Source organism: Callospermophilus lateralis, chromosome 2 (genome assembly GCF_048772815.1).
Source record: "Callospermophilus lateralis isolate mCalLat2 chromosome 2, mCalLat2.hap1, whole genome shotgun sequence".
Classification (NCBI taxonomy): Eukaryota; Metazoa; Chordata; class Mammalia; order Rodentia; family Sciuridae; genus Callospermophilus; species Callospermophilus lateralis.
Genome location: NC_135306.1, coordinates 198,453,203 through 198,468,099, shown reverse-complemented (window position 1 = coordinate 198,468,099; position 14,897 = coordinate 198,453,203). Strand labels below are relative to the sequence as shown.

The 14,897-nt window shown below is 38.7% G+C and overlaps 2 protein-coding genes across 2 annotated transcripts; both read right to left on the bottom strand.

Moving 5' to 3' along the window:
* Positions 1-2,209: 2,209 nt before the first annotated feature.
* Positions 2,210-3,154, bottom strand: LOC143390532 (olfactory receptor 5B3-like). The gene has a single exon (XM_076842905.1). It carries the CDS (start codon positions 3,152-3,154, stop codon positions 2,210-2,212), a length of 945 nt encoding a protein of 314 aa, XP_076699020.1.
* A 9,163-nt stretch (positions 3,155-12,317) lies between these two features.
* LOC143390531 (olfactory receptor 5B2-like) lies at positions 12,318-13,262 on the bottom strand. The gene has a single exon (XM_076842904.2). It carries the CDS (start codon positions 13,260-13,262, stop codon positions 12,318-12,320), a length of 945 nt encoding a protein of 314 aa, XP_076699019.2.
* Positions 13,263-14,897: the final 1,635 nt, after the last annotated feature.

Sequence of the window (14,897 nt, the reverse complement as noted above, 5' to 3'; positions counted from 1 at the left end):
TGTTCTTTCAAATTCGTTTTTCTATAACTATTTTTACTTTTCTTTTGATGTATTTTTTACCCAATGATTATAGATGTTTTTGTTCTTCACTCTTATGTGAATATTTAATATTTTCCTTGTTATTTATTTCTAGTGCCATTGCATTATGATTGGTGAAGCTGTTTTATCTGAGTTAAATCTTTAATGCTTATTCAGACTGGGTTTTCAGCCTAATATAGGGTTTGTCAGACTGACTGATTCATAGGCAATTTGGAATTCCACTGCTCTTGGGAACAGTACTCTGTATATATCTGTCTATATGGCTTAGACTGTGGGTTTACTCACATCCTCTGCTTCTTATTGATTATCTCTAGCCATTGTATTCATTATTGAAATGGGGTACCGAGGTCTTCAGCCCTCATTGCAGAACCAATTAGTTCTGTGGTCAACATTTGCTTTTATATTCTGGGCCTCTGTTTTGTGTGTGTGTGTGTGTGTGTGTGTGTGTGTGTGTGTGTATACATTTTTATACATACACATTTATATATTACCTATACTCACTTTCCTAATTAATTGTCCCTGTTATCAATATACAATGTCTTATTTCACTCTTCTAAGAACAGCTTTTGACTGCCAGTCTATTCTATTATTAGTATCATCATACTAAAAAGAAACCTGTTTTTGTTTCCATTAGTATGGTATATATACTATGGTATATATATTTTTCCCTCCTTTTACTTCCAATTTGTTTCTTTCAAAGTAAACAGGTGTTTATAGGCATTATTCAGGTTAATTTTATTTTTCTTATAAATTCTTTCAAATCTTTATTTTTATTGGTGAGTTTACACTTAAGTTCCTAATGAAAACGAAGCATTTACATCTCCATTTTGGTATTTGGTATATATACAAGTGTGTGCAAGTGCACACATGTGTACAGAGGCAAAGAGGTAAAAATAGGGAGAGATAGAATCAGAAACAGAGGGAAAAAGCAGAGAGAGGCATTTGTCATTGGGAATTGACTGTGCACAATTCTGGAGGTGAGCAAGTCCAAATCAGTAAGCTTGGAGAGTTAACAAAGGCTAAAGAATTGAAGGCTGACTTTCCATCTCAGGCAGAGATGTAGGAAAGCTCATGATTCAATCTATCCAAAGGTTAGGATCGATCACCATTAATTTTTTCATTGCCTGGTGGTTCAGAGGCATGAGGAACACAAAGTGATTAAGCAGCAATTTTAACTTCCAGTTCAATAAAATCACTCTCATATCTCCTGGAGGAAGCATTTCACACTCCCATTGATGTCACTTCCATTTTTACCTATTTCTGGACCTATGAATCTTGGTAATGGGTGAAACAAAACCATTTGTTGATAACAATTCTGAGCATATTGGGTAAGGAGAATACATCTGGAATAAAGGAGATCCCTTAGGACTTCTCTCAGTATAAATGTGCCTTGTGATTAAGTATAAAGGAAAATTATAACAATTCAATTAAAGCAGAACAACTAATATCCCAGATCCTTCAGAAATGAAGTTTTGGATATTCCCACCAAATAAGAACATGACCAGCTGACGTGCTTGCTAGAGCTAAAGGTAATAACAGAATGATTAGCAGAAGAAGGCAGCTATGAATTCCAGTTCTGACTACATCACCATTAAAGAAATTAAAATTGCTATTGTAATGAATATCTCTTTTTTATTTTGTTATTGATATATGTGTGCTTGCCTCCTTATAGAATCTATTTCTTCCCTACGTAATCCCATTATCATGAAACACAAGATGTGCTGACTTAGATCATGCTATTTGGATATCTCAATGCAGTAAAGTTGAACACATGAAATTCACCAACACAAAGAGCCACATTACATGTAATTCTGGCAAATCATCTACATTCATGGATACCTGTCATCGTGGGATGCCTGCATGCATTTCTTCTATTTATGGGCCCATTAGAGCTCATATTATGTACATTTGCATTTGAATGTGGTAGAAAGAAACCACATGTAAAATGAATGGATGCATTAATATCTTAATGGGAGTTTTGACAAGCTGGTCCTAAGATATTATAGCCATTCTCCTTTAAGTACTAATTTCAAGAAATAATACTTGCAGATCTAAGGATATCATTTCAAGAACTTAGCTTCAGTGTGGTCCATAAATGTCTACATACATGGAAAAGAGCTAAGTGAAATAAATCCAGAAATCATGCATCCACAAAGTAAAGACAAAACTTCTAAAGATTATTTTTCTTCCAACAAATAAAAATATCCTTGACCTTCAGGAATGCGCTCTTTACCTCCTTGTTCCTCAGGCTGTAGACCACAGGGTTCAGCATGGGGATGACCATAGTGTAGAACACAGAGGCAATTTTGTCTGTGTCCATGGAGTGACTGGAGCTGGGCTGTAAGTACATGAAGATACTTGTCCCATAGAAAATGGAGACTGCAGTGAAGTGGGAGGCACAGGTGGACATGGCTTTCCTGTGTCCTGTACCTGAGCGCATCTTTAAGATGGTGACAAAAATGAATATGTAGGATATCCAGATAACTAAGAGTGCAAAAAAGATACAGAAACTCACAATATAAATAAGAACCTGTTCACTAATGTGTCTGTCAGAGCAAGAGAGAACCATGACTGCTGGAATATCACAGAAAAAATGGTGGATCACATGGGACAGACAGAAGGAAAGACTGAATGTGTCTCCAATATGGATGGAGGCATTTAGGAAACCAATCACATAGGAGCCTGTGACCAGACTTGCACACACACTTCCTGTCATGATGCTGGTGTAGTGCAAGGGCTTACACACTGCTGCATAGCGATCGTAGGCCATTGAGGCCAACAGGTAGTTTTCCACAGTAACCAGAGCTGCAAAAAAGTACATCTGAGCAGCACAAGCATTATAGGAGATGACCTGGTGTCCTATCAAGAGCCCAGCCATGACTGTGGGAGTGACAGAAGAAGAGGAACAAAAGTCCACCAGAGACAGGTTACCCAGGAAAAAGTACATGGGAGTGTGGAGACGGGAGTCCAGGAGAATCAGCAGGATCATCCCAAGGTTCCCAACCAGAGTGATGGTGTAGATGAAGAGGAAGGTCACAAAGAGGGGAAATTGCAGACCTGGGTCATTGGTCAGTCCCAGCAGGATGAAGTGTGTCACTTCTGTCCTGTTCTCCATCAATGTTTTCTGAGAATCCTACATGGTCTGTAACAACATCAGCAACAAAGAACAGAATGACAAAGAATTTGAATCAAAACTGGAAAGTATAGTTACAACATGTAATTATACTTTACAATTCTGCCAGTATAACAATAACCTGTACTTGGAATATTTCCAGAAAAGCATGTTCTCGAAAAACCATGAGTGCATTACTTGCGTGGAGGGTACCATACCTTTGAATCTGTAGAATCTTAATTATGTATGCAATTTTGAAATTTTATCACTTGTGGACAATTTAATTGCTTGATAAAAATTAATTGTATGACTCTATGGGTCAGTTCACTACTGATGACCTAATAAAAGCTAACTCTTCCTTGTTGCCCACCTGCCTGGAACTGCTGTAGGCCCTGTGGGTGTGTATCCACTGTCTCCTCTCAACTTCAAGTATATAGTGAACCACAAGAGAAATTTAGTCATAATTGCACAATTGTTAATTGACAACCTCAGCCCTGGACCCATGCCAATCTTTAATACAGGGTCCCATTTAAATTTTGATAAAATTGTTTCTAACTAAATTCATAATTGCTCATTGTTCATTTTGTTTTCAACTCAGTGTTTAGGAGTCATGGTGAATTTGAAAATGACTGAATAGGTGAAAAACTCATCTTGCTTACTGTATGTGAAAAACCAGCCTCTACCTCAGAACAAAGCCTGTTCAAGGAAGGGACATGACCTTAGTGCTTGGAAAAACCCACAGAGCACTCCTAAGCACATTCCCACCCTGCTAAGTTGTCTATCTGCAAATAACAGGAGAGATCTACTGTGCCAGGTGTCCCTGACTCAGTCAGGCTAGGTGGGGATCCATAGCAGTCCCCTAGCAGCCACCAATCAGCATGAGACAGGGAAATACCTGGGATGCCAGATAACCCTCCCCGTGGTTTATGGTGGTTGATACATATTGGGAAACCATGTAGTTCAGCACGTACACCCCTCTTGGCTTAAACCAATCAGTTCAAATGAATACCCCTCTTGTTGTGACCAATCCCCCCTACTCAACTTGTTCCTGCCAGTGAATGTGCTAATCATGTTTTAGAGCTGTTATTTGATTTTCCCGCGGTGTGTGATGATTTGCTATGATGCATGTGAAGTCCCTGCCCTCTCCAAAGAATGTATAAAACTGCTGCAAACCCTGGGCTCAGGGCCTCTCAGCGTCACCAGTTGCTGTGTGTGCGTGCAGAGGACCGAGCTAGCTCGCAATAAACACCTCTTTGCTGCTTACATCGATCTTGGTTCTCTGGTGGTCTTTGGGGGTCCCGAATTCGAGCATAACATATGTTTGCCTTTCATCAGTGGTAAAACAAAATCTGGAAGAGTGAAATGATCCTTCTTTCAACCACATATGTGTACTGACTAACTTTGCGAACTCTGAGTTGCACTGTGACCTTTCCCCCACAATCTCATGCTTATTATCAGCAGCACATCTACACAAGTTGACAAACCATGTGCCTAAAAATGCAAACTTTTAATCAAGCTGAAGATGAGTTTTACCTCTTGAATCAATGTAGCACATTTGTATGCACTGTCCACATGCTGGGATCACAGGTTGGTGGAGCAAGTTCAATGGGCAGATGCAATTCTGTGTGAAGGCAGGTCATCTAGCATAGCAGGCACAAAGCTTAGGTCTTGGAAGAGACGCATATCAAACCTGCTGCCATTACCGCACAGCAGACACTAGTCCTAACCTACCTCCCCAAGACATCCCACTTTCATCTTCAAAGTGAAGTCAGAAAAGAGATCTATGCTCAGGTATTATTGTGAAAGTTAAATAAGGAAGTACATTGAAAATAATAGAATGCTGGGTATTAAGCCTAGCCTCCTGAGTGTCAGCTATTCTGTTATTAGGATGGGATTATGGTCCATGTTGATTTGATCAAGGTGAATGCTGACATCCAGGGCTTTGGCTGTAGTAACTTTATAGTCTTGAAGCTTCCCTCTGCCCTCCCCAACTTGCCTTTTCCCCTGCATTAGTACCACTCACATTTCCTGTGATTTCCAGTGTCCTCTATCTTTACCTTAAACAAATGATTGTTGCTCCTGCAATTCCATATGAGCTATTCATTAAAAAAAAAACTTCCTTAAAATCTGTGTTTTTACTTGAGTAAAGATCCATTTTTCTTAGATTCATTCTTTCTCTTGTCACTCTCATAGCCAAGTCACAGAGCTCAAGGGTTGAAAGATCTATTTATGGGCTGTCTTGAGCTCAAAGACCTATTGTGGTGGCAAGATCTATTTTTATTTAAATGCTTCATTGTATAGCAACAGTATTTCAAACTTCTTCATTCACTTTGTTCTGCCTAGGCTGGCTTTGAATTTCGGTGCCTAATTGTTCCATCTTCCTCAGTCTCCAGATCAACAGGGACTCTAGGAATGCGACACTGCACCTCGCTCTTTCTTATTTGAATGCAGCCTTGGGAAGCATTTGTATCTAAAATTAACTACTATTCTTTCCCATTTTCCTGCAAGACCTTTGGCATTTCCAATTTTTGAGCTCCCCCTTATGAAGTCATTATGATGGCCAACCTTTAATTTACAAGAACATTTTTAGCAAATATTAAATTTTATAACCAATGATAATGGCTTTGTGTATGAATGTGCATATGTGTGTGCGTGTGTGTGTGTGTATGTGTGTGTGTGAGTGTAAGGATTGTTATTAGTTATTCTGTATTTTTATTCTTACATTACAATGAAGTAAATCCAGGGTGTATGCAGTTATCTGATCTTCAAAAACATTATGTAGCTAATAACAAGAAAGACTAAAAATTCACAATTTAAAGCCATCTTCAACCTAATTAAAAAATGTATACTTTTAGTCACAGCATCATAAACACTAGATGTATCTAGTATTATATGTAGTAATAATCTATATAGTAATAATTTATCTGAGACTATAGGGGAAATTATAATGCATTCAGAGCATGCCAATTCATTTAGGACTCTTGTAATTTAATAAAGGATCATTTCATGATCTGGTTTTGTTGTTGGTGATTTTTTTGTTTGTTTGTTTCTTTATCTTTAGTAATAGGTAAATATAGAGAGAAAAGATGACATCAACAGCTAACCAATCAACGTGCAATATGTCTTACTTTTTTGTCCATAGTTTTAGAGAAATTGCACCGCTAAGTTCCCCATGACAAAAGTGTTGACATTCACACAACAGGCTCACCTCCAGTTTTAAGAGCAGCATTGAAAACAGCTCTTTCTCTTTAAAAACAACTCACAGTAAGTACAACTGCACCTCTGCTTTTGCCTGAACTGTGCTTCTCTCTAATAATGTTCATGGAATATAGACTCTTACCATATTGTTGGAAGAGAAAGAAGAGTCAATTCAGAACATTCAGCCTGAAATCATAAAGTAATCCATGGGCTTTCATGAGTGCATCAGAGGAGATCCAAGGAAGTGATCAAAAGTTTGCAAAATCTCTACAAAAGAACATCAGCATGTATCAACTTTTGAGTCTTCCATGGATTCTTTGTGTTGTGGAAGAATAACTTACCTCCTCCTTATTTGCAAAACAAACATGGTAAGATTACATCTCTCACATAATGTTGTGTCTGAATATGGAAAACACAGGAAGTCTAGTGAATACTTTGTGAAGAACTTATTACTTCAAAGTCAATCAATGAAATTTTTAAATTTGAGTATTTTTGGCTGTGGTTTGAAGGCTCATAGCAAATCCTCAGGTCAGAAGATGGCCCATAGATAGTAAGCACTGATTATCATTCAGATGAATAATTGGTGTCCAATGGGGAAGGCCATGAATGTGACCCTTTTAAAACAATGTGGCGTTGAGTCATACTGGGATTTCAGAGGCTAATCTTGGAGATCTGGTGAGGATTGCAGACTTTGAGACCTCTGGAGATTCCTCCCAGGAGAATATCTGCAGTTCTCATCCTACTTTTCTAGGGAAGAAGCAATTAAACAGTCCGTAGAGATTATGCTAGTTATATTTAGTGTGCACACATGTTTTGGTGTTCCTTGTTATTTCTTATATTTCCTAATTAATGCATAATTTCCATAGGGTAACCCCTATAGTGTTAGCATCTAATTCCAAGAATTTTGTCTAGTGTGTCTTCTTGTATTCATTACCGCAGTCACTAAAACAAATTCTCTGAGTTGTTCTTTCATAACATCTCTCACGTCTTACACCTGCCATCATCTTATTTTGCCTTTGCTAGAATGTCCTTAAATGTATCTTATAATATTTGATCTTTGAGTCTGACACTTTCATTTTGTCCTTTGCGATCATCCTTTTTGTCACCTATGTGATAGGACAATATTTTTGTTTTGAAGTAGTATTTCACTATACGGAAATTACAAATTTTTTTTTCCATTCTGCAGTTGAGTAACATCTGTGCTGGTTTTAGTGTTTGGTGATTATAAGTAGGCTGATCTAAGTGTTCACTGAAATATTTTTGTGTTGACATAGGTGTTCATGTCATGTCATTCAATACCTAGCAGGCAGGATGATTTCTCAAATAAGAATTGTTATCTGAATAAGAAACTGCCAACCTGACTTCTAAAGAGACTCTTCCAATTTGAGCTCTCCTTAGCAATCCATTCAAAATTTTTTTTCACATCTTTATCGACATTTTCTACTGTACCTTTTAAAATTATTATTGTTCTCTTTCATTTTTGCTTGTTCTCTAATACATCTCCATAAATCTCCTTTGCAAATCCTTATTTATTTTTAACACCTACCATTATTACCCATATACCATTATTACAGCTCTGGCCTAGGAATGATTTCTTCTGGCAAAAGAAAGATGAGAGTCATTTTTTTTTTTTCATCTGCACGTTTGCTTTCAGTTCACACTCTCAAGCTGACTGATCAGAGATTTCTCAGGACAGGCACGTGTGATCATGACACGCTTGTTCTATGCATCTATGTTGCTTCCCTTCAAATTGAGGCAGGGATTTAGCCTTTTCAAACTTCAGCTTCTCCATCATAACAAAAGAGATGGTAAAATCTTGTCACCCTCATAGGATTTTCAAGAACAGTGTTACACGACATATACACAAAGCATAGCACAATTTGTCCACATATTGGGGGTTCTACAGGATAATTACTAAGTTCACTATTTATCAAATCTGATACAACATGGGTCACAAAAGTACAGCTACTAAAATAATTTTTCTGCTTCCTCATATCTTCCTGCCCCATTTGATGAGGTAGGACATGTAATAGTTCTGGCTGATGAAATGAGGAAGAATCACTATATGTGTTTGCTCATGCATGATTCTCCATTTGTCTTTTCTTCTACCCTAGGAACCAGCGGGCTTCCTGTCCCAGCAGGTGCCTTATCTTTGAGATGTAGACAGAGTCCTCAACTAACCCACACAGCCTGTTTGAACATGTAGAAGCATGAGCAAGACACAAATCTGTAGGAGGCTTAATCATGATATCAGATATCAGAACCTAATATCTGGTGTCTGTATACATTATCTTATATGACAATTGCATTACAGTAGATTAAGTAAGATGAGAGATTAATCTGGCTTGTTTACTGCATCCTAAATTCAACTACCAATTCCATATAAAACCAAAACAGGAAAAATGATAGATTGGGGTATCTCAATGGCCTGTTACTAGACATAAACACTGAAAAACAATGAAAAAAATGTAACAAAGATCTTTGTTACAACTCTGGGAAAATGTTATTGAAAACTTGGAGGTTTACAACTGCACGTATTACTCTTCTTCAGTTCTGGAAACCAGAAGTGTGAAATCATCTCCATGAGCCATTGTCCCTTCATAGGCTCCAGGGTACATTGCATTCCTTGCCTTTTCCATCCTCCAGGGTTGTGGAATTCCATGCCTGTGGTCTTACCACTTCAATGTTGTTTCCCTGGTGACTTTTCCAGCTCCTCTTTTGCCTGTGGTTAAATCTTTTTAACTCTATCCCATGAAGTATAGGGGATTGCATTTAGGGAGCACATACAGATAATCCTGCATAATTTTTCATCATTAAAATCCAAAACCACATCTGCATAGTCCCTTTTGGCACCTTGAACATTGAAATGTTTTAGAATTAGGACATAGATTTTGTGTATGTGTGTGTGGGGGGCGCATTATTGAGCCTGCCATGGTGGGATACTGTGACATCCTACATTATCTTTGAAATTTTCCCATAAATCTGAGATAATTCTAGAATACTACCAAATCATTAAAATAGTAATTAGAAATGGTTCCTGTTGGAGAACTTTGACCACAAATATGGAAGTGAAGATCTGTGTTAGACAGCACTGCTCCACATGGAGCATCACAACCACACAGCAGGTTAGAGCCCAGTATTACAAATGCTAAGATGAAGCCTCATGCTTTCTAGGAGTATCAGACACCAGGTGGAGTCCCATGACTATGGGTAGGTTTTGTATAGCATTGAGGTGCATGGGCTCTCTCTCGGCCAGCGAGGAGGTTCACGGAACAGGGTAGAGGAGAGTGTGGCTGCTGAGTCGATAATCAAGACCTCGGGAGAACAAGCAGGAAACAGGTCTCATTTTTTCCACAATTACCATGTATGTATACTCAGGCAGTAGCTAGGCAGATTACAGGCAGCCACCAATGCAATTTCTGCTCACTGTCCTTGCAGCAACCAATCAAGGAGTGGGCCATGGGGCAAGTGCAGGGACTGGACACATGGCCTCACACCCAGGGCTGTGCCTACAGGGTAAGCAGTCTGCCACTCACATGCCTAGCACAAGGGAGTGGCCTGCCACTTAGACGCCCTTAATGTATGCCATGTATGCAGTACTCCATGCACTTGTCCCCACATTGAGGTCCCTCGAAATCAAAATTGAAAACATGAAGGTTGTGCTTTAGATTAGCATAGTTAACATATCACATTTCTAATGACAAATATTGTCACATTGATATTCTACATAAAAATTTAGAATTATTTTTTATAATTTGTGTATATATTGTAATTGCTCAAGTATAATCATATATGAATTCTTTAAGTAATTTTATATTTAATGTGTCCTTCTGAATTATTATTATAATTGTTTGATACTATCAAGTGTTATTTGACACTGAATGAGACCTCACTTCCCATAAAACATTATGAGAGGGCTTTAAATGATCAACTTTGTGATAGGATTTCAAGGAAATCATTTTGTCTAAAAACAAGGAGTGTGAGAACTGAAAATGTAGAAAGAATATTTCAAAAGAGCAGAAAATTACCTGTGCCTTTGGAATGCACTGGATATTGATCTAGAAGTTTTTCATTAGTAGGAGTCATCACAAAACCAATGATTCAAAGAGTCAACATATTAGTACAATTAAACTCAAAGCTCATTAGTTTATTCATCCATTTAACGAACATGTATTAGAAGATATTATGAAACAGACATGTATTTAGGCGCTGATGTTTATGTTGAGGACATAACAAGGTCACTGCTCTTGTGAAGTTCACATTCTGAGATACAGCTGAACAAGTATATAATAGGTGAGGGTTGATAAGAACTGTGAAGAATGATACAGGATGAGGGAAGGTTTAGGTAGTGAGTAGACAGGACCCACTATATAAAGGTGGTCAGGGAAGGACTCCATGTTAGGGACACATTGGAGCAAAGGTCTGAATGGGGGTGAGAACATTCTCATATAAGGAGTCTTAAGTGAAAGACCCTGAGGCATGAGCATGGTTGGAATTGTGAAGAAATACAAAAGAAATCAATAAAAAGAGAGAGACTGGGGAATGACAAGAGAGAATGTAACTCGGCTTAAGTAAAACTGAATGTCAGCATTGATTTCAAAGCATTTGCAGATGAAATTTAAAATAATATTTGTTATTCAGTTTAATTTTTAAACAAGATGAAAGTTGGTGGTAATAGATGAATACATTAAAATGCTTTCATCATTCCTGAATTTTCTTATATACTTTTTTTATCCTTTTAAAAACTTAAATGTGGACATGTGGAAGGCACAAAATGAGTTAGTCAAATAGAAATATGAATTCATATGAGATAACATTTATTTATCTCTCATTAAAAAGTCCAAAGCACATATGCTAATAATATATCACAGTTTTTCTCAAAAGGACTCCTAGAATAGCAGTAAAGGAAATGAAGAAATATCAGACAAAGTTTTGTTCTAGTACCTAAGTCAAATATTAATTTATGATTATTAAACACTAATATGTTAGTCTGGGTTCTCCAGTGAAATACAATCAGTAGGATATGGAGAGACACGTAAAAGGAGATTTATTAGGAATATCGGATCATGTAATTTGGAGTTTGGGAAGTCCCTTCACGTGCTGCACACAAACTGGAGAACAAGGAAAGCAGGTGCTTAGTTCAGTCTGAGTTCAAATGACTGTGAAGGAGAAGTTGAGTGTGAATGGTGTCAGTCTAAGAGAACCCAGGGCCAAATCAGTAGCTCGGCATCCAAGAATGAGAGAAGATGGGTGTCCCAGCTGAAGAAGTGAAAGAGAGACAGGGCAAGGGGGAAAGAGTGAACGAGACAGAGACAGAAAGAGAAACAGAGAAAGAGAGAGAAAGAGAGAGAGAGAGAGAGAGAGAGAGAGAGAGAGAGAAGAATAAGTGCTTCTCCACTTTAGCTGTATTTATGGAAGCCTGAATGGATTGGATCACGGCCACTGACATAGAAGAGGGCATCTTCTTTAATAAGCCTACCACTTCAAATACTAGACTCTTCGGGAGACACATATACACATGAAGAAGCATGCTTCAGTGGCTACTTGGTTATCACTCAACCTACTCAAACCAACAAATAGAATTAACCACCACAAATAGTGACATCACAATTAGTTCTGGTGAATATACCTCATCCATCTATATGCCATCTCATGGGACACCTGCATGAATTTCCTCTGTTTCTGGACTTTGTTTATCCACCATATTTTCATCAACATGTGGTAGAAAAAAAAGACACATGAAAAAGGAGTGAATACATTAATATCATCAGTGAGGGTTTTCACAAGCAGACCCCTAAGAGAGCTATTCTCATTTTTTTTTCTAGACAAAATATTTCTTTTTCTTTTCCAGATAAGAACAGGTAACAATATCACTCAAGAACTTCAGTGTGGGGATAAAATGCAACTTATCACATGGAGGGAAGGTGAGAGAAATGAACCCAGTAATTGTGCACCAAAATTCAAAACCCTAAAGATTACTTTGCTTCTGACAAATGAATAAACTCTTAGTCTTCAAGAATGCACCCTTGACTTCCCTGTTCCTCAGACTGTAGACCATAGGGTTCAGCATGGGGATGACCATGGTGTAGAACACAGATGAGATTTTGTCCGTGTCCATGGAGTGACTGGAGCTGGGCTGTAAGTACATGAAGATAACAGTCCCATAGAAAATGGAGACTGCGGTGAAGTGGGAGGCACAGGTGGACAGAGCCTTCCTATATCCTGCTCCTGAGCGCATCTTTAGGATGGTGATAAAAATGAACATGTAGGATATTAAGATAACTAGGAGAGCAAAAAAGATATTGAAGCTCACAATAGAAACAAGAACCAGCTCACTAACGTGCCTATCAGAGCAAGAGAGAACCATGACTGCTGGAACGTCACAGAAAAAATGGTGGACCACATTGGACTTACAGAAGGAGAGACTGAACATGTTCCCAATGTGGATAGAGGCATTCAGGAAACTAACAATGTAGGAGCCTAAGATCAGCCAGGTACACACACGTGTGGTCATGGTGGTGGTGTAGTGCAGGGGCTTACACACTGCTGCATAGCGATCATAGGCCATTGAGGCCAGGAGGTAATTTTCAACAGTACCAAAGGCTCCAAAAAAGTACATCTGAGCTGCACAAGCGTTGTAGGAGATGACCTTGTCTCCTAAAAGGAGCCCAGCCATGACCTTGGGAGTGACAGCTGAAGAGTAGCAAAAATCCACCAGAGACAAGTTACCAAGAAAAAAGTACATGGGAGTGTGGAGACGGGAGTCCAAGACAATCAACAGGATCATCCCGAGGTTCCCAGCCAGAGTGATGGTGTAGATGAGGAGGAAGGTCACAAAGAGGGGAAGCTGCAGACCTGGGTCCTTGGTCAGTCCCAGCAGGATGAACTCTGTCACTTCTGTCCAGTTCTCCATCAGTGATACCTGACAATCACTATATATTATATAATCACGAGGGGAAAAAAACAGAATGATAAAGAAATTAATTGAATTTGAAAGCATGCATACAAGTTGTACTTTGAGATTCTCCAAAAATAACATGGCTATCAGAATCAAATCTGGTGCATTAATTATGCAAAGGGTTACATACTGTCAAATCTTTAGAATCTTAATCAATCACATACACAATTTTTAAAACTACACACATTTTTAGCATCTGACATGTATAGTCAATTAAAAATTTGATCATAAGGACTATTAAGGATGAATCTGCCCAGGCTCCTCTGCTGAATTCATTGCAAACTGACCCTTCCTTTTTGCCCACATGCCCAGAACTGCAGAAGGCCCTGAGGCTGTGTATCCACTGTCTCCTCTCAACATCATGAGTTCTATTGGTTGTTCCCTCATGTATATAGTAAATCACAAGAGGTACAGTAATTTAATCATCATTTGCACAAGTGTTAATTGACAATCCTGGCTCTGGACATACGACAACCTTTTATACATGTTGAGTAGTTCCTAAGTCTTAGGGTCTCATCTGAGTATTTTAACTGAATTTATGGTGAACAAAGGGTTTGATAGATGAGGGTAGTTTCATCTTATTCACTATATATTTGCCTCTAAGGATGACAAATAAAGAAAAGAAAACCCAGAATGTTAAATTGACCCCTCTTTAATAACAAAATTATCATAAGTAAATTAAAAAATTCTGAATTGCATTTTAACCTTTTTCTCATCATAAAATGTTTATTATCCTCAGCATATCTGCCCACGTTGATATGGTTGGTGTGATTGAAGCATAAACCATTGATTTAGGTTGAATATGAGTTTGGCTTTGAAGCATCATAGCACATCTCTCTGCACAGCAGGTGTGGTAGGGTAACAAAGGGTTTGGGGACCCTGAGCTGCCTGCAGATGCTGTTCTGAGGGAAGGTGCATCATCAAGGCACAGGACACCTGGAGCTTAGGCTCTTGGAGGAGATGCATATCAGACCTTCCATTTACCACCCAGGAGTCACTGGTCCTATCCCAAGCCCTCAGACATCCAATTTCCATCTGTAAAAGGAAGACAGTGAAGAGACCTGCTTTGAGCTAATGTTGTGAGAGCTAAGTAAGACAACGCCCAGAGGACTACAGCCTGATGGGCACAGGCACAGCCTGCAGAGTGCAGCCATCACAGTGTTTTCCTTAGGCTGAGATCATGGCCTAGTCAAGGTGGATGCCTACATGCAGGGCTTCCTTGGGGGTGACATTGGACTCTTGGAACATAACTCCCCAGTGGGCCTCTTCTCCCATGGTAGGGTCTCTGTGATGTTCTCTCCAGTGATTCTCAGTCTGGTCTGATTCAAGTGTATGATTTCTGCTTCTACAATTCCACGAGAGCTTATCATTTTAAAATTTCTTCCTTGCTACCCATTTTAATTTGGACATAAGGGTCTATTGTTCTTAAAACCTATTCTTTCTCTCACTACTGATGTCCCTTAGCCAAAGCATAGACCACGCTTGAGAGGACTCAGTTTTGGGGCTGTCTTTAGCTGTCAGATCTGTCTCGTGGCAAGTTACATATTGTAAAAGATTTAAGTTGAATTGATTCTTAAATAGAAAGAGTAT

Coding starts and splice junctions, on each gene's coding strand:
- LOC143390532 (XM_076842905.1), bottom strand. CDS start 3,154: ATGGAGAACAGGACAGAAGTGACACACTTCATCCTGCTGGGACTGACC.
- LOC143390531 (XM_076842904.2), bottom strand. CDS start 13,262: ATGGAGAACTGGACAGAAGTGACAGAGTTCATCCTGCTGGGACTGACC.